At 42.4% G+C, this 21,076-nt stretch overlaps 1 protein-coding gene across 2 annotated transcripts in view; it reads right to left on the bottom strand.

The window, feature by feature from the left end:
- The window catches only part of TUSC3 (tumor suppressor candidate 3), a 419,569-nt gene that overhangs the window by 144,819 nt on the left and 253,674 nt on the right, over nucleotides 1-21,076 (bottom strand). For both annotated transcript variants that reach the window (XM_056558704.1, XM_056558712.1), the window contains exon 4: nucleotides 6,199-6,339. In XM_056558704.1, the coding sequence (XP_056414679.1) occupies nucleotides 6,199-6,339 (141 nt within the window). The remainder of the gene's footprint in view (nucleotides 1-6,198; nucleotides 6,340-21,076) is intronic.

The following is a 21,076-nucleotide window of genomic DNA, read 5'->3' as shown; positions in this document are numbered from 1 at the left end:
GAGTAGGACATCTACTCGAGGAGGAAATAGATGCCTGTAAGCGGCGAATCTAAGTCTCTCACACACAGCCAGCCTGCAACAGGCACAGCACATTAAGAAGACACCACACTGAGGAGAGAATTTTCCTCTGTTACTGTAGTAAAGAAAGAAGCAGATCACTCACTAACAAATCCAATGCTGTGCACTTTATTCAGAAGTAAAGACAGTTGCTATACATGGAGAGATGGAATGGCAGGACAATAGGCATTATGGAGCCCCGTCCGGATTGACGGCGCTGTTTCACGCCCACTGGCTGTGAAACGGCGCAGTCGCTCCGGATGGGGCTCCGTAACACCTACTGCCCTGCCATTTCATCTCTCCATTTATAGCAACTGTCTTTACTTCTGAATAAAGTGCATTTGTTGGTGAGTGATCCGCTTCTTTCTTTACTACCCTTCTGGATAATTGTCTGCTAGTACTTTGTTAGCGTGAGCACCGCCAATATACAAGCTGATGCGAACAAGCGCCTGTTTAGACTGACAACACCAGAATCCTAATTATCTGTTCAGGAGCAGTGCCAGGTGTCTGCCTCTACTTTCTGTTTGTTTACCTCTGTTACTGCTACCGATTTTCTAGCCTTTTCTTCACCTGTTGCTCCATAATAAATAGGATTTCTTTATCTTACATGACTATTAATGTAATATAAGAAGTTAGAGAGCAGCACAGATTTCTCCTGTGCTTACAGTATCCTCAACAAAATGGACGATATCAGCTTAGAAACAGAAATCCTGTCAGAGCTGTCTAGACCGGGATCCTTGACTCTAGTCCGACTCTAGTCTTATATAAAGGCCAAGTGCTTGATCACTAAAATAAGGGAATAAAATGCTTCAGTTTCCTTGATTATTTGTATTTAAGATTTTTTTTTTATATTTTGTTTTCTATTAGTCCATGAGGTTTCCCAGGAAGGGATAGATCCTCTTCAAGAAAATGTGGGTTGTATGACAGACTATTCAATGTAAAATTATTTCTAATTTGTACTGCGTATGAATTCTATCCCTGAATTTTGATGTCATAATAAAAGCCTGTTGTTATGCCGAGCGCTCCGGGTCCCTGCTCCTCCCCGAAGCGCTCGCGGCGTTCTCCTCTCTGCAGCGCCCCGGTCAGACCCGCTGACCGGGAGCGTTGCACTGACACTGCCGGCGGGGATGCGATCCGCATAGCGGGACACGCCCGCTAGCGGTTCGCATCCCAATCTACTTACCTGTCCCGGTCCCTGGCTGTCATGTCCTGGCGCGTGCGGCTCCACTCTCTAGGGTGCGCGCTAGCCAGCTTTCTAAGATTTAAAGGGCCAGTGCACCGCTAATTGGTGCCTGGCCCAATCAGTGTAATTAGCTTCCCTGCTCCAGGCCTATATTACCTCACTTCCCCTTCCCTGCATTGCCGGATCTTGTTGCCTTGTGCCAGAGAAAGCGTTTTGTGTATGTCCCAAGCCTGTGTTCCAGACCTTCTGCTGTTGCCCCTGACTACGACCCTTGCTGCCTGCCCTGACCTTCTGCTACGTCCGACCTTGCTCTTGCCTTGTCCTTCTGTACCACGCCAGTCTCAGCAGTCAGAGAGGTTGAGCCGTTACCGGTGGATATGACCTGGTTGCTACCGCCGCAGCAAGATCATCCCGCTTTGCGGCGGGCTCTGGTGAATACCAGTAGCAGCTTAGAACCGGTCCACCGGTACGGTCCACGCTAATCCCTCTCTGACACAGAGGATCCACCTCCAGCCTGCCAAATCCTAACACCTGTGATAGAAGTTCCAATGTAATAACTAATTTCAGTAAATGTAAACTCAGCAAAACCATTCCCCACTGTGGCCGTGGACCTATATATACACCACAGGCAAAAATTTGTATTAATGTGCATAAAGAAGCCAAGGAAAGATGGAAAATTCTCCAAAAGGCATCAAATTACAGATTAGACATTCTTATAATATGTCAATAAAAGTTTGATTTTATTTCCATCATTTACACTTTCAAAATAACAGAAAACCAAAAAATGGCGTCTGCAAAAGTTTGGGCACCCTGCAGAGTTAATATCTTGTACTGCCCCCTTTGGCAAGTATCACAGCTTGTAAACACTTTTTGTAGCCAGCCGAGACTCTTTCACTTCTTGTTTGAGTTATGTTTGCCCATTCTTCCTTACAAAAGTCGTCCAGTTCTTTGAGATTTCTGGGCTGTCTGTCACGCACTGCTCTTTTAAGGTCTATCCATAGATTTTCAATTATGTTGAGGTCAGGAGATTGTGAAGGCCATGGCAAAACCTTCAGTTTACGCCTCTTGATGTAATCCCCCATGGATTTCGAGTTGTGTTTAGGATCATTATCCATTTGTAGAAGCCATCCTCTCTTTAACTTCAGCTTTTTCACAGATGGCATCAAGTTAGCATGCAAAATTTGCTGAAATTTTATAGAATCCATTTTTCTTCTACTCGTGAATTGTTCCCTGTGCCACTGGCTGCAATACAATCCCAAATCATGATTGATCCACCCCCATGCCTAACAGTTGGACAGAGGTTCTTTTCATTAAAATCTGTTCCCCTTCTTCTCCAAACGTACCTTTGCTCATTCCGGCCAAAAAGTTCAATTTTAACTTCATCGGTCCACAGAACTTGTTTCCAAAATGCATTAGGCTTGTCTATATGTTCATTTGCAAAGTTCAAACACTGATTTTTGTGGTGAGGACGTAGAAGAGGTTTTTTTCTGATGATTTTTCCATAAAGACCATATTTGTACAAGTTTCTCTTTATAGTGGAAAAGTGTACCACAACTCCTGTGTCTGCCAGATCTTTCTGGAGGGATTGTGCAGTCAAACGTGGGTTTTGAATTGTTTTTCTCACAATCCTGCGAGCTGTTCTGTATGATATTTTTCTTGGCCTTCCAGATCTTGCTTTAACTTCCACTGTTCCTGATGACTGCCATTTCTTAATTACATTCCGAACAGAGGATATTGACATCTGAAAACATTTTGCTATCTTCCTATAGCCATCTCCAGCTTTGTGAGCGTCAACTATTTTCAGTTTCAGATTTCTAGACAACTGCTTAGAAGAACCCATGGTGCTGATTGTTGGGGCAAGGCCAGATGAGTCTGGGCATTTAAAACCTTTGAGATTGACATCACCTGGTCTTCCCAGGTGATGATTGAGAACAATCCTTGATACTGGCAGGTCTCAGCTTTGCAAAGGGAGCAGTGCATGCTATAAATTCTGCAGGGTGCCCAACCTTTTGCAGACACCATTTTTTTTGTTTTCTGTAATTTTGAAAGTGTAAATGATGGAAATAAAATCTAACTTTTTTTTTGCATATTATAAGAATGTCTAATCTGTAATTTTTCCTTGACTTCTTTATGCACATTAATACAAATTTTTACCTGGGGTGCCCAAACTTTTGATCCCCACTGTAAGCCCCCTTTCTTAGTATGTAGAACAGTGATACTAAAATATTAGAAAGCCTAAAGATACATTTGAATCGACTAGCCATGTAGTAGTGTCCTATATATTAGAAGCTCTGTGGAGTATTACTCTTTACAGTGCAGAGTTATAATGTATTATATACCTGATTTGTTCAGTAATACATTGATAAAATATCGAAAAGTATTTTAGAGTTTCCATACTAACAATTATTTCCAAACTCTAATGTTTAGTTATACTTTTTATTGTTAAATCAATCCTTGCCACTCTTCTTCGGGAAGTTTCATCTTCAATCATTTTGGATGTAGAAAGAGAACAAGGTGTTAGGATGATGCCAAACACTTTTTACATTATGATGATGAACCTGGCAGGACATCAAGTGCTAAAGGACTCAACTATATCATGTTTTGTTATATATCATTCTTTATTTCAATTGTTCAATTACTTTATTTGAAATTTCTACTTCCTTTGACTGATGAAAACTAGAACACAGGCCGCTGCTTTTGATCTCCTTGTTATATGTTTGAAACAATAAAAGCTAAAACAATCATATTCTTAAAAATGTATGTGATCTAAATTTTTTAATAGTAAAATACTAGTAAGCAAGTGACTAGCAAAACATGTGTTGGGGGCAATGTCCGTAGTCTTTATGGCTTTACTTCACGTATCTATTTTACTGGCTACTGTAGTTATTAAGTCCATATTTATGCATATAATTTTAATAGCACAGTAATGCTGGTACCACCCTGTGTATGGCTCCATAAGTATTCTCAGCTTGTGGTAGTTTATTTGGTGTATATATTGTATGTAAGGTAAATAAAGACATAAAATATTGTATTGGCTACTTGTGACCACATATTTTATTTTGTTGCTGAATTTCTTTTCTCCAAGCTCTACTCCTGATTTTTTTAAAATATTTATTTTTGTATGTAACACACTTAAATACAGTCTATTTTTTATGATTGTACATACTGTAATGTAGGGGGCTTTAGGGTACTGGTTGTTGAATGGTCCACAATAGCTTTTTTGTAGGTAAAATGGAAAGTCTGCTTTGTCTGACATTTGAGCTATGATTGATTTGTTTATTAGATGTATTCTTCATGATCAATATTGATCATTGGATGTTTATGGTAAATGTGCTGGATCTTGGTTGCATATTTCTTTTTTACCTTCTTAACTGAACATGAGCCACTCCAGCAAGATTAAAGGAAAACTGTCAGATATTTTCTCCCACACTATCCACAGGTACTGATAGATAGTGCGGGAGACGCAGGTCCAATGAGCCCTACCTTGCCCGTATCCACCCGGAGGTGAGCTTGCAAGCGTAGTTTTATTATATGTGGTAGTCTTGCTGTAACTGGCACGGGCGGGGCTTCTGCAGCTTAACTGGCACTGACGTCAGCACCGCTTATGAATATTCATCCCCCCTCCCTCCAGCCCTCCCTCTCTTAAACCCTCCTAACTGAAGGGAGGGGGATGAATATTCATAAGCGGCGCTGACATCAATGCCAGTTAAGCTGCAGAAGCCCCACCCATGCCAGTTACAGCAAGATTTCCACAAATAATAAAACTATGATTGCGGCGAATGGCTGGGTGAATCCGGGCAAGGGAGAGCTCATTGGAATCAGTGTCTCCCGCACTATACATCAGTACCTGTGGATAGTGTGGGAGAAAACATGTGACAGTTTTCCTTGAAAAATATGCACAAGACTGCATATTCTTGGCCAGTTTTTCACCACATTCACTAGACCCTGTACTAGGATATTGCCTGGGCAGTCTAATATACTTGGTGACTGCAATCAAGCTGTCTCCCTTTGGTGACTCCTTTAAACCCTGCAAAGGATTCTGTCCCAATAGTTGCTCAAATTTGTACTCCAAATTCATCAGATCACAATTTTATGGAGTCTGATTATGGTTGCCCTCTCACCTAGCAATTTGCAAGACATAAAGGATCTGCTAACATCTTGATGCCGAACACTACATGACACCTTCAAAGGCTCTGTGGAGTCCTTGCTTCAATGGTTTAGACCTGCTTTGCCAGCATGAGTGAGACATAAATTATATTAAGTGCTGCAATTTTACTTCTGATGAGTGTACATTGTTTATTGTATGCACAGCTTACACTTATGTGGAATGAGCTGTATAAATGATGCAAATCATATTTTTACCACTTTTGTTACAACAAAATCTAGTTAGGATTGCTGGCTATGCATTGTTGCAATTCCTTAGACAGTGGAGTTTCCAAAATCAAGTAGAAACAGGCAAAATAAATAAATAAATAAATAAATAAAAATTTTACAACCGGTCCATCCCTGCACATACATATAGACATCTGTGTTATAGCTTGGATAACATTGATCAAGTGTAATTCCAGAACGTCAGGATGAATCTCATGTCCAACACTGTAACTGAACAACTGATTTTAATCAATAATAAATAATTGGGACAACAAATTTCGATTTTGAACTCATGCTGTATAGAAAAGTGTTAATAACCATATAAATCTCTGGAGGTGCACTGCAAACATAATTGTTATATATACATAGAGACAAGAATATTTTTCTGCATAGCAGGATGCGAAGAGTGAAGAGCGATGAGTCATCTGGAGATACATAAGAATTATCCTGCTAAATATATCATGACAGGTCTTTCAGTAATGGGAACAATATATATGATAACCGTAATAAACCATACATTACAGGATTTAAAATACGGTAAGAGTAAAGATATTTAAAATGACTTAAAAGCAAAGTCGTGTACATACATGAACATCTGTTCTGTCAGCAATCCATTTTGCTAGTTGTTCCGCAGCAAATCCGATTCGCTGAAGATCGAAGGTATCTGCTCTCTTGGGCTTGCCTTTGGCTGGAAAATGCATAAATGTGGGGGCTGAATTCATATTTAGCTGCAGAGAAAAGTAAAATAATAGTCAGGACTTGTATTAAATACAGTGAAAATGTTATAAATTAGTAACATCACATGTAGAAGAAATATAGTAAATTATATGGGAAACCATATGCCCAGCGGACAATACAGTTAGTGCCGCATGCCTTTCCATCAGTTGACATGACTGAATAAATTCACTCACACTTCTACAAAAAAAAAATTTAAATAAAATGTAAAAAAAATTATATATCTATATATCAAATTTTCCATGTTGTGATTAATTTTATGTAAATTTTATGTCATTTTATGCATACATTTAGCAGAGGTTTACCATGTGCATCGGACTGACTGAGCATTTTTGTGAATTTCCCCAGGTAATATTCTAACTATGTTCCATATTTTTACAATATAGGAATCACATTCAAATAAAAAAGATTTATTTTCATGCCTGATTCATAGACAGTGCTTACAATTATCATGCCATAATCCATTAGTATATAACAGAATGATTTACAAAAGCCTTTTAAATGGATCTCATAAAAACGCTTCAGAATATTGTAAGGTGCAGCAGCTTTACTGTTCTAATAAAATTCATATAGTGTCAGGCTGGATCAGTTATAGAAAGCATAAACAGATATTGGCAGGGCTGCCATCAGAAATTTTGGGGCCCCTTACACAGCTCAAGGCCTTCATATTGTTTGGGTTGGCCCCTCTGTTAAAGGAGTACTCTAGTGCCAACTATTCCTCCTCCGTTGTGCCCGAGCTGAAAAAAAAATAAACTTTAACTCACCTTCATCCGTTCCCCCGGACAGTACCCCGGTCCCTGATCAGCTGATCAGTCCTCTGGTCCCATCTTCTTCTTTCTTCCTGTGCACGGATTGGGGTCAGCTATTAGAAGAAGGGCCTACCCAAACTTTATGGGGGCCCCGTATTGTTTGGGTAGGCCCCCATGTTTAAGTTGCCCCCATATAGTTGTTGTAGGCCCCTCTCAAAGGCGAGTGCAGCTATATGAGGGGGCAACTATTAGCTAAAAAAGGCCTACAATAACTATATGGGGGCAACTTGCCCCCATATAGTTGTTGTAGGCCCCTCTCTGCTGCTAATTGTTGCCACATGTAGTTGTAGGCCTCAGTCCTTGCTCCCCAGACTGCAGGCCCCACCACATAGTTCTACCCCAGCTCCAGTCATACATTTTTTTAATCCTTTTTTAAAAACTTAATAACTTCTGCTCTGTGCGACTGTGCCGGCTAGCAGTCCTCCTCAGTGCAGACTCTTCCTTTGCGCTGCTCTGCTCTATCAGACAGACTGCTGCTCCACACCACTGTGCTGGCCTCCTCTTCTGGACTAAGTGCTTCTGCGGTCACATGACGTCAGGGCCGGCATCAGCTTGCAGAGCGCAGACGTACCTTCCGGCGACCACTGCTGCTGTTTTAAAGAGACAGTGTCTGTCGGCCCCGGAGGTACGTCGCCGCTGCTGTGTGTGATCTGTGACTGATTTGACTGACTGTACAGAGTACAGTGAGTCAATCAGTCAGTGTTGTACCCCCCTGATGGTGGCCCTGGATATTGGTAGACTCTAGTCCAAACACTATGGGGGAGGTTTCTGAGTTGCCTATAGCAACCAATCAGATCATTTTTTTCATTTCTCAGAGACCTTTTCAAAAATGAAAAAAGTGATCTGATTGGTTGCTATGGGCAACTCATCAACTTTTACTCTGGACAGGTTTTGATGAATCTCCCCCTATATCTACGCTCAGAGGTGTAAGGCTGGGTTCACACCACGTTTTTGCAGTAAAGTTCCCGTATACGTTTTAAATTTGAAAACCGTTTGGAACTGTATTAAAAACCGTATGCATTGACTCTCCATTGAAAATGGTATGCCAAAAGATGCATCGGGTTGTGTCCGTTTTTCATCATGTACGGTTTTGTCAGTTGTTTTTCCCGTACCCAAAACCGTAGCCTATGACGGTTTTAGGTCCGGATGAAAAACTGTATTGAAACGTACACCTTTTTTTTTTAAAACATGGGAGTCAATGGGAACCGTACAGAACTGTATGTGTGTACGGTTCCCTCCGGTTTTCACCATATAGTTTTTGACTTTGCACAGTTTTCTTTCTTGGAATTTCAATAAAACAAGTGAAACTTTATTCATAATGGAATGAAAAGTTAAAAACTTATATGTTTTTTTTTTCTTAAAAAACGGATGCAACCTGACATAGTTTTTCAAACAGTATACGGTTTTAAACCGTATACGGATTAAAATTTGTACAAACATTTTGATACAGTTTAGTCAGGTTTTGAGGAATCCATTTTTTTGTAACAAAAACCTGATACGGGAATTGTATTGCAAAAATGTGGTGTGAACCACTTATAGCTTCTAGACCAGGGGTCTCAAACTCAAATTATCCAGGGGCCACTGGAGGTAGCAGCTGGGTGAGGCTGGGCCGCATGCGCCCATTACATATAATGCCCTCATTATACGCCCCTCATCATCCACCAGCAACACTCTCCACCAGCAACCCCCCCATTCCCCCTACCCCATGTGGTAATAGCATGAGCTGACGGATGATGGGGGTGCTACTTCTGGGGGTTCCCCACATTAGGTAGGCAGCAGGTTCCCTACATTAGGTAGGCAGCAGGTTCCCCACATTAGGTAGTAGCAGGTTCCCCACATTAGGCAGTAGCAGGTTCCCAACATTAGGTAGGCAGCAGGTTCCCCACATTAGGTAGTAGCAGGTTCCCCACATTAGGTAGCAGCAGGTTCCCCACATTAGGTAGCAACAGGTTCCCCACATTAGGTAGGCAACAGGTTTCCCACATTAGGTAGAAGCAGGTTCCCCACATTAGGTAGTAGCAGGTTCCATACATTAGGTAGTAGCAGGTTCCCCATATCAGGTAGCATTTTCGATTACCCCCCTCCCCCCCCCCCCCCCGACTCACACACACACACACACAGACACACACACACACATGCACACACACATAGACAGACAGACACGCACACATGCACACACACTGTGATTGGTTGATGGGGGGGGCGTGTGCAGTCTCTGCTCTGCTCAGGACACAGAACTGCTTCAAGACACAGTTTTCTTCACTACATACCTGGCGCAGGCCACAAACTTTCGTTCCGCGGACCGCAAATGGCCCGCGGGCGGGGAGTTTGAGACCCCTGTTCTAGGCCATGATCAAAATCTGCCCCATGTGCCAATTAGGTTACTAGGCGCCAAGGCCCCGGTGTGACTGCTACCTCTGCACCCCCTATAGCCACACCCGTGTCTATGCTGTCCTTGTTAAAGTGGTACTCCGGTGGAAAACCTTTTTTTTTTTTTTTTTTTTTTTAAATCAACTGGTGCCAGAAAGTTAAACAGATTTGCAAATTACTTCTATTAAAAAATCTTAATCTTTCCAGTACTTATTAGCTGCTGAATACTACAGAGGAAAGTCTTTTCTTTTTGCATCACAGTGCTCTCTGCTGACAGCATGAGCACAGTGCTCTCTGCTGACATCTCTGTCAATTTTAGGAACTGTTCAGAGCAGCATATGTTTGCTATGGGGATTTTCTCCTACTCTGGACAGTTCTTAAAAAGAACAGAGATGTCAGCAGAAAGCACTGTGCCCGTGATTCAGCAGAGAGCTCTGTGTTCCAAAAAGAAAATAATTTCCTCTGTAGTATTCAGCATCTAATAAGTACTGGAAGGATTAAGATTTTTTTTTTTTTATAGAAGTAATTTACAAATCTGTTTAACTTTTTGCCACCAGTTGATTAAAAAAAAAATAAAAAAATAAAAAAAAAACGGTTTTCCACTGGAGTACCCCTTCAATATAGTCAAGTACAACATGCTTTGCATTGTGGTTACATTAGGTTGCAACAATTGTTTGGCTCAATGCATTGCTATAAACCGCTCATTGGAATTGGAGGTTACACATCATTGTGAGTGTGCTGCTGCCATCCAGTAGGGCAGTGTTTCCCAACCAGTGTGCCTCCAGCTGTTGCAAAACTACAACTCCCAGCATGGCCGGACAGCCTTTGGCTGTCCGGGCATGCTGGGAGTTGTAGTTTTGCAACAGCTGGAGGCACACCAGTTGGGAAACCTACTACAGGGACTCAAAAGAATGTCCTTAAAATCTAAGTGCAAAATCAGTAAGACTTATTTACATTGTACCCTGTACATTTCCTTCTGGCTCCTATGATCAATAGCCAACTTTTACACCTCCCACAGTCATTACCCGGTTGGAAGGCTAATTCATGAGTATTCCATGTAAACAGGCACAGAGGTGCAAAAGTGGGCATGTGAAGTAATAAACTGGATTTGTGCTTTGCGTACACTCCCTTACTGTTTAATAAAGGAACTGCATTCTCTTCAGCTCCATGGCTGTAGGAAGCCTCAGAATATTGTGTCCTTTAGCGCAACAAGGAACAATCTACTTTGCTCACACTGTGCGCTGTTAAATGCTTTGAGTCAGAAACATTTAATGAATTCTTGTGAATTAGCTGGAGAGCTGCCGTATTTGTAAGCAGCTGCAATGAATACAGACAAAGGTATATTTTTTTGCTTTAATGATAGAAACCTTGAAAAGCAAGAAATTTAGATGATATTCTCAGCCTGAGCAGGGGGAGATAGGGATCTATATTGTCAGAAGAAAAGCTGGGTATGAATGAAGTCTATTCAGCTTGACACTTGTATTATGTACGCGCTGCTGTTGTGGTCCTTATTATTAATGATACTTTAGACAGTAATACACAAACTTAACAAACTGCTACACAAAACTGAAAAAGAGAAATTCATTACTGAAATACCGACTGACTAGTCAAGTGAACAAATGTGTTCAAGAAGGCCATAGATAGTGTACATAAGAATATGGCAGGGATTGTTTGCAATAGACATAACTTTTTATTTTAGTTATTTGTTTAACTTTATTCCAATTTTCTTACAATAATTACACTAATATTAAAGGAGTAGTCCAGTCCTGAAAAACGTATCCCCCTATCCTAAGAATAGGGGATAAGTTTCAGATAGCGGGGGGTCCGACTGCAGGGACCCCAACAATCTCCCATATGGGACCCCTGTAGCCCGTGGGAGGGGGGCGTGTTGACCACTGCACAAAGCGGCGGCTGACATGCCCCCTCAATACAACTCTATGGCAGAGCTGGAGCGCTGCCTTTGGCAATCTCCGGCTCTGCCATAGCGCTGTGTTGAGGGGGTGTGTCGGCCGCCGCTTCATGCGATGGTTGACACACGCTATCGGGATGGGGAGCCGGGGCCCCGTACAGAGAGATCATGGGGGGTTCCAGCAGTAGGGCCCCCGCTATCTGAAACTTATCCCCTATCCTTAGGATAGGGGATACGTTTTTCAGGACTGGACTACTCCTTTAACCTCTTAAGGAAGCAGGGCGTATGGATACGCCCTGCATCCCGAGTCCTTAAGGACGAAGGGCGTATCCATACGCCCGTGGGAATTCCGGTCCCCACCGCTAGCCGGTTGGGGACCGGAGCCAGATGCCTGCTGATGCCGTTCAGCAGGCATCCCGGCATATCGCCCAGGGGGGTCATTATGCCCCCCATGTCGGCGATCGCCGCAGATCGCTGGACAATTCAGTCCAGCGATCTGCGGCGATTCCGGGTCAATCGGGTCTCCAGTGACAGCCCCGAACAGCCAGAGCCTGCAGGGGTGAGGTGGCACTGGTGCCACCTCACGATCGCCCTGATTCGTCGGCCGACCAATCAGGGCGCCTGCTGCGGGCGTCACTCCCGCACCCGCTCCGCCCCTCTTCCGGAGGGCGGGTGCGGGAAGATGACCCCGGGTGCTGGGGACCCCGATCCCCGGCGTCCATGTTGGGATCGGGGCCCCAGGAGCGACGGCGGCGGCGAGGGACAGCATGCGATGGAGCAGCAGCAGGAGGTGAGTTACAGCCTCCTGCTGTTGCTTAGCAAAAGCTCCCAGCATGCAAAAAAGGCATGCTGGGAGCTGTAGTTATGCAACAGCAGGAGGCAGACCACCACAACTCCCAGCATTCCCTTATGGGCATGCTGGGACTTATGGTTTTGCAACAGCTGGAGGCACATTTTTTCTATGGAAAAGTGTACCTTCACCTGTTGTATAACTACAACTCCCAGCTTGCACAAACAGCTAAAGTGCATGCTAGGAGTTGTAGTGGTGCATCTGCTGGTTGCATAACTACAACTCCCAGCATGCCCGTTGGCTGTCGGTGACTGCTGAGAGTTGTAGTTTTGCAACAGCTGAAGGCACACTGGTTGTGAAACTTAGAGTTTTTTTTTTTTACCTAACTCAGTGTTTCACGACCGGTGTGCCTCCAGCTGTTGCAAACTACAACTCCCAGCAGTCACCTTACACCATGCACCGTACATGCTGGGGGTTGTAGTTTTGCAACAGCTGGAGGCACACTGGTTTTGAAACACTGAGTAAGGTCACAAACTCTGTGATACATAACCAGTGTGCCTACAGCTGTTGCAAAGCTAAAACTCTGAGCATGTACAGTCTGTCAGCGCATGCTGGGAGTTGTAGTTTTGCAACAGCTGGATGCCCCCCCCCCCCATGTGAACGTACAGGGTACACTCACATGGGCGGAGGCTTACAGTAAGTATCGGGCTGCAAGTTTGAGCTGCAGCAAATTTTCTGCAACAGCTCAAACTGCCAGCGAGAAACTACTGTGAACCCCCCGCCCGTGCAACTGTACCCTAAAAACACTACACTACACTAAACACAAAATAAAATAAAAAGTAAAAAACACTACATATACACACACCCCTACACAGCCCCCCTCCCCAATAAAAATGAAAAACTTCTGGTACGCCACGGTTTCCAAAACGGAGCCTCCAGCTGTTGCAAAACAACAACTCCCAGTATTGTCGGACAGCCGTTGACTGTCCAGGCATGCTGGGAGTTTTGCAACAGCTGGAGGCACCCTGTTTGGGAATCACTGGCGTTGAATACCCCTATGTCCACCCCTATGCAATCCCTAATTTAGGCCTCAAATGCGCATGGCGCTCTCACTTTGGAGCCCTGTCGTATTTCAAGGCAACAGTTAAGCGTCACATATGGGGTATCGCCGTACTCGGGAGAAATTGGGCTTCAAATTTTGGGGGGTATTTTCTGCTTTTACCCTTTTTAAAAATGTAAAGTTTTGGGGGAAAAAAGCATTTTAGGTAAATTTTTTTAAATTTTTTTTACATATGCAATAGTCGTGAAACGCCTGTGGGGTATTAAGGTTCACTTAACCCCTTGTTACATTCCACGAGGGCTCTAGTTTCCAAAATGGTATGCCATGTGGGGTTATTTTGCGGTCCTGGCACCATATGGGCTTCCTAAATGCGGCATGCCCCCAGAGCAAAATTTGCTTTCAAAAAGCCAAATGTGACTCCTTCTCTTCTGAGACCTGTAGTGCGCCAACAGAGCACTTTTCACCCCCATATGGGGTGTTTTCTGAATCGGGAAAAATTGGGCTTCAAATTTTGGGGGGTATTTTCTGCTTTAACCCTTTGTATAAATGTAAATTTTTTGGGAAACCAAGCATTTTAGGTAAAATTTTTTTTTTTTTTACATATGCAAAAGTAGTGAAACACCTGTAGGGTATCAAGGTTAACTTTACCCCTTGTTACGTTCCCCGAGGGGTCTAGTTTCCAAAATGGTATGCCAAGTGTTTTTTTTTGGTGTCCTGGCACCATAGGGGCTTCCTAAATGCGGCATGCCCCCAGAGCAAAATTTCCTTCAAAAAAGCCAAATGTGACTCCTTCTCTTCTGAGACCTGTAGTGCGCCAGCAGAGCACTTTTCACCCCCATATGGGGTGTTTTCTGAATCGGGAGAAATTGGGCTTCAAATTTTGGGGGGTATTTTCTGCTATTACCCTTTTTAAAAATGTAAAACTTTAGGGAAACCAAGCATTTTATGTAAATTTTTTTTTTTTTTTTTTACATATGCAAAAGTCGTGAATCACCTGTGGGGTATTAAGGTTCACATTACCCCTTGTTACGTTCCCCGAGGGGTCTAGTTTCCAAAATGGTATGTCATGTTGTTTTTTTTTGCTGTTCTGGCACCATAGGGGCTTCCTAAAGGTAACATGCCCCCCAAAAACCATTTGACGCTCCTTCCCTTCTGAGCCCTCTACTGCGCCCGCCGAACACTTTACATAGACATATGAGGTATGTGCTTACTCGTGAGAAATTGGGTTTCAAATACAAGTAAAAAAATTCTCCTTTTTACCCCTTGCAAAAATTGGGTCTACAAGAACATGCGAGTGTAAAAAATGAAGATTGTGAATTTTCTCCTTCACTTTGCTGCTATTCCTGTGAAACCCGTAAAGGGTTAAAACGCTTACTGAATGTCATTTTGAATACTTTGGGGGGTGCAGTTTTTATAATGGGGTCATTTATGGGGTATTTCTAATATGAAGACCCTTCAAATCCACTTCAAACCTGAACTGGTCCCTGAAAAAAGCGAGTTTCAAAATTTTGTGAAAAATTGGAAAATTGCTGCGGAACTTTGAAGCCCTCTGGTGTCTTCCAAAAGTAAAAACTCATCAATTTTATGATGCAAATGTAAAGTAGACATATTGTATATGTGAATTAAAAAAAAATTATTTGGAATATCCATTTTCCTTAGAAGCAGAGAGCTTCAAAGTTAGAAAATTTTGGGATTTTTCACCAAGAAAGGATGCAAGTTACCAAAAAAATTTACCACTACGTTAAAGTAGAATATGTCACGAAAAAACAATCTCGGAATCAGAATGATAACTAAAAGCATTCCAGAGTTATTAATGTTTAAAGTGGTCAGATTTGCAAAAAATGGCCGAGTCCTTAAGGGGAAAAAGGGCTCAGTCCTTAAGGGGTTAAACACATTTTCAGTAACATCCTTTCTTTCCCTTTGACCATCCACCCCTGTAAGAAAGAGGCAAAAAAACAAACAAACCATATAATAAATATATGAATGCTCACCATGGTTAGACAAACCTGCAAGTCAACTGTTTCCTTTCCTGCCTTGAGGAGAGCCAATATCTACTCCAGTGGAAAACATTATTATTATTATTATTATTTTTTTTTTTTTTTTTTATCAACTGGTGCCTAAAAGTTAAAGAGATTTGTCAATTACTTCTATTTAAAAATCTTAATCCTTCCATTACTTATGAGCTGCTGTATACTACAGAGGAAGTTGTATAGTTCTTTTCTGTCTGACCATAGTGCTCTCTGCTGACACCTCTGTCCATGTCAGGAGCTGTCCAGAGCAGGGACAAATCCCCATAGCAAACCTCTCCTGCTTTGCACAGTTCCTGACAAGGACAGAGGTGTCAGCAGAGAGCACTGTGATCAGTAATGTACAGTAGTTTACAAATATGTTTAACTTGCTGGCACCAATTGATTAAAAAAAATGTTTTCCACTGGAGTACCCCTTTAAGTTGTACCTTTAGGTATCCATCAGATGTTCAGTCCCCCAATCATAGTGGAATAACATGCCCTTGACCAAGCTGAAGACAATACATTTTTCAGCTAAATGATATGTACCTGATAGCCAGCTTTACTTTACTACTGAACAATAAGATAAATAATCTGTCTATTGTACAACCCATACAAAAGGATGGCTGCTGTTCTTTAAAGTTCACTTCTTAGTGCTTGCTGCTCTTTTTCTCTTTCATGAGGATCGCCATAGAAAACTCATTGAAATCTATTCTGTCAAGAAGCAACTTACATTCCATATTCTTCCTATTCCAATTTCTCAGTATTCATTGTATGGATTATCAGGAAATCAATTGTTTAGGACAAAGACAGTAAAAAATATACACTAAATGTATGCATTCTGAGAATCAGAAATAATAAAACTGGAGATTTGCAGAAAATATTCTGCTCATACTAGCGCTATATTAGTAAATGGCTTACTGAGATCAATTGGTTGTATATCTAATGCCTTTATTTCATCTACTATCCATTGTCCATTGACATTTATGCAATAATAAAAGGAACAATAGACTTCAGATTTTATATTTCAGGAAATAAGCACAGAATATCACTGAACATGTTTAGAAGTCTCCTGGTTGATGTCCATTTGGTTTACACCCAGTAGTTTCAGAAAGTAGAAAACCCACTTTATGCAATATATTTAAACAAGGTGGATTCACTGAGGATTACCGTATTTTTCGCCGTATAAGACGCACTTTTTCTTCTTCAAAACTGGGGGGAAAAAGTCGGTGCGTCTTATACGGCGAATACACCCCTATCGCGGCGGTCCCTGCGGCCATCAACGGCCGGGACCCGCGGCTAATACAGGACATCACCGATCATGGTGATGCCCTGTATGAACCCTTCAGACGCGGCGATCAAAGTTGACCGACGCATTTGAAGGGAAAGGGACACTAACCCGGCTGTTCGGTCGGGCTGTTGGGGACCGCCACGATTTCACCCCGGGTTAGTGAATAGCCGGGTTAGTGCTTACAGGACACCGGGAGGGACCTTACCTGCCTCCTCGGTGTCTTCTCCGTTCAGGGATCCCCTGTATGGCCGGCGCTCTCCTTCCTCGTCATCACGTCGTCGCGTACGTGCGTCAGCGTGCGTAACGACGTGATGGCGGCGACGGAGAGCAAGGATACCCGGCCGGCAGCAGAGACGTTCCGGAGCGACGGGGACACGGCGACAGCGATGGAGCGACATCCAGGGCAGCGGTGACGGGTCCGGAGCGGCGGGGACACGTGAGTATTACCTCCTATGCAGTGGTCTTCAATCTGCGGACCTCCAGATGTTGCAAAACTACAACTCCCTGCATGCCTGGACAGCCAACGGCTGTCCGGGCATGCTGGGCGTTGTAGTTTTGCAACATCTGGAGGTCCACAGGTTGAAGACCACTATTGGGTTCAAAATCTTTATTTTTTTAGATTTTGCACCTATAAATTGGGTGCGTCTTATACACCGGTGTGTCCTATAGGGCGAGAAATACGATAGCTGGCAGAAAATGTACAGAATGCTACAGTACCAGCAAAGGGATAAGATTTGAACAAATCTCATTCCCATGTTACAAAAAGAATTAAAAATCCAAGGTAGATTCTGCTGAGGAATTGGCCTGCCATGTCAACTTGAGGAATGGTGTGAATACAACTACAATGGATTTATCTGAAGAAACACTGTGGTTCTGCAAAATCTGCAACTGTGAGTGTTTCATTTTTCCCCCTTCTTTTTCAACTCTTCCCTTTGCAGAGGAAAATTTGCAACCAATTTGCACCAAAATGTAAACAATTTGGTATAGATTTTGCACTGTGCCATCCTGCATGCAGGAGGACAGTGAGAGATCTCAGGCGCCTATTTGTGATCATCAGACTTGCATGATTGTACCCGAACACACAGGAACCTCCATTTTCTGAATAGATGGCGCGATCAGCATTAATCATGGCATCTATAAGGTTCTTGGCGAACATCAGCGTGATGGCTTATGTCCGCCATTATTGGTGAGTACCTGGCTGATAGCAACTGCAGCTCATCTGCTAAGCAGCAAGCTCAGTTTCTATGTTGCTGCAATGTCACTTGCTGCAGCATCATAATTTAAGGAGGATGTCCTTAAAGGGGAACGCCGCCAAAAAAGATCTTATCCCCTATCCAAAAGTCAGGTGATAAGATGTAGGGGGGGGGGGGGGTTCCTCAGCTTGGAACTCTGTGATTTCCGGGTCTGCAGCGGTGTTGCCTGAAACATGGAGGCTTGGAGCTTCCACGTTCGGGATGTCACACCACGCCCCCTCCATTCATGTCAATGGGAAAGGGCATGGCGGCAACTAAGTAGCTGTCACACCTCCTCCCATAGACATGAATGGAGGGGACGTGGCAGCTGTAGATGCCAGTCATCCGGCATGGAGCGGAGTTTGCTTCGGGCATGGATGACTGGGGTGCCATGCCCGAGAAAGCGGGGATCCGCAGTGGCGGATGTTCCTTGGTGGAGTACCCCTCTAAGGGGTTAAATTTCACAAACTATGATAGCTCTGTGCTGGAAAAAATCGCTGAATTAACAGGTTCTCTGAGATATCAAATACTGGATAAAAGGACGTTTCCTGTAGTATTAAAAAAGGGCTGCTGTGCCAGTTTGTGCAGCAAATATCCATGGAGACTGCACAGTTTTAGCTTAGCCATTAAATTGCAGAATATTTTATTAGGGCCGCTGATGAAGTATTCACTTAATTAACCATCTAAAGCACCACTTCTAATGTTCTATGTAATATATCTACCATTCATTTAGGAAGTTATTTCATTTTACTAGTGCTAAACTAATATTTATGGATGAACAAAGAAATATATTTTATAACAGATGGTCGTCTTTACAGAAAGGTGTGAATTATGTTAATGTACAATAGTAACATAAAAACTGCATCTGCTCTTTTCTTCCCAAATTGTCTTTCTCTAGACAATGCATTCTGTATCTTAACAGAGTGAATAGAAGTAAGCGTATGACCAGTATATATAAAGTCAGATCAATAAAGGACTTAGTGCAAACAAACATTTCTATCTAATGTATCCTGAAAAGTGCATGACATTTGATTTTGTTCGGGGTGAGAAATCTGGCGTTTTTTATTCTCTTTTTGTGTCCAAAAATGATTTATGAGGACGTAAAACACAAAAAGAACATTTTCTATGAAATGTCAGAATGTATATGAATACATTTAGCTTCCTGTGGTTTAACATGTTTCTAAAAAAGACCATTTGCAGGGGTCAATAGTAACAGCACAGTGATGCTGGTGTAGCACATACTGTAAGAGTATAACCACATATATTCAAGCCTGTAAAATTCCTCTAAAAGGGTTGTCTGGAGGGATGAAATCTCAAAACAGCGCCATATGGTAAAAATAAGCAAACAAACAAAAAAAAAAACAGCAATTCCCTTACTGGTCTCCTGCCGCTTTAGTGATGGTGCCCAGGTCCTCGCTGGTCTACATTTTCTGGTAACCCACTTTTTCTGTCATAGTTCTGTTGCCATCCTGCATCTATTTTAATTATTTTACCATGGTAGGGATGAAATGAACCAAGTCCCCCAACCAACATGCACCAACATGCACCTACTGAAGGTGTTGCTTTCACCAAAGCTCGAGATGACAACTCAGCCTGAAGCAAGCCATTGCTGTACCAGTGATTGGCTAATGATGTACTATATGTATGTCGATATGGGGACCAGGAAGTAGAGATGAGCAGGGGCCAAGACAAAAGTTTTAATTTTTTATTGTTGAGTTTTTGTCTTTTGCCTTTTTTTCCAGATTTTATCCCACCAAACTGCCCTTAATCTAGCATAGAACACATTGAATAGTTGTTTTAAGAAATGTGTTTTAATACCAGCTCTGTTCGCAGGTTTGAAACATTCCCCATACATTTGCACTAAATGCATACCTATACAGCTACTCACATTTGCCATTGCTAAATGATGCATAGCACATGACTGTATGCCAAATGGGCATGCTGTATTACATTTGGACAATCGTAGTTTAAGAGAACTACATTATCAATGTATATGCTGAGTGTATAGCCTTGGAGCTTTGTCACCCCCTTGACAAAGCTTGAAAAGGACAGACTGTGCATAGGCGTATGCACTTGGTAAGGGTACTGTCTCTCTGCATGGTGACTACTTCCTTCGCTGGTATAGCTTAGTTAAATATTCTTGTTCGCACAGAATCATACATTAACCATTTATGTGCCTTAAATGTACGAGCTTTCAAATTTACTGACATTTTGCACATAAAAGCCACTGTTTACTTACTATGGTGCCACTCTGTGTATGTTTTTTTAACCTATTTTTAATGTATGTCTTCAAAAAGGTAATGTTTACACATTTTCCCTAAACATTGTTGTCAGAGCTTTTGTAAATATGTGTTTTTGGAAATATGTTCGTCAATAGAACTTTGCCATGTACATTTTACACAAGCCTTGCATTGCCGCTATTATAGGAGAAGGGGTGGGAAACACATGTTTTTTTGGCACCTGAATGCAAAAGATGAGGAAGCACTGAGATGATGTCAGGGTAGCCTAGAATTCTTTGCAGCTTTCAGCAAGATCCCATGACCACAGGTTACTACTTGCATACAGCTCTCTGGCCAATCAGGAGTCAGCATGGGGTGGATCCAACAGCAGTAATAAAACCCTATGCAATGTGTTGCATCCGCCATCTTTGACAAGCTGAGCAGAGAGCACACACAGATCTCACTGTACAAAGACCAGCAATGGAAATAATAACACTACAACACAAAACAATGTGAGCACAGCATTGAGACCTGCATTACTGTGTCCCATGACTATTCTTCACTAAAATGTCCTATTATGTGACTGTACTAAGGAGCTAATAGCAAGTTATCACAGTACAACACCAAGCTATTTGAGCAAAACATTGTGGAGTGTACTGAGCTAGCCTGCATTAACATGTCAAGCGATTCCAAAAAAAGGACTAATGTGTTTCGGCTTTTCACACAAAACCTATTTCTTCTTCACTATTTTTAGACACCGTCACCAATCCTGTTGCAACCCCAAAACAGGGAATTTGGGGAATGCTTTTGGAAAAAGCCATTGGGTCTTCCGAATCGGAAGTGGGTATTTTAACACTGGCAGGCATCTGCCAACAAAAGGGATAATTTATGCAACTTTATTGTAATGTTGAAAAACATGTTAGTTACCATAGGTAATGGTATGTCACCGTAACTTTGACATTAAATCCCTTAAGAGTTTAAAAGTTCTTAGCCAATGTTATTCATGAGTTTTAATGCGTTCAGTTCGAATTTATTTGCTGCAAA

This window comes from Hyla sarda, chromosome 1 (assembly GCF_029499605.1).
Source record: "Hyla sarda isolate aHylSar1 chromosome 1, aHylSar1.hap1, whole genome shotgun sequence".
Lineage (NCBI taxonomy): Eukaryota > Metazoa > Chordata > Amphibia > Anura > Hylidae > Hyla > Hyla sarda.
The sequence above is the reverse complement of the archived record's forward strand: the minus strand, read 5'-3'. Positions and strand labels throughout refer to the sequence as shown.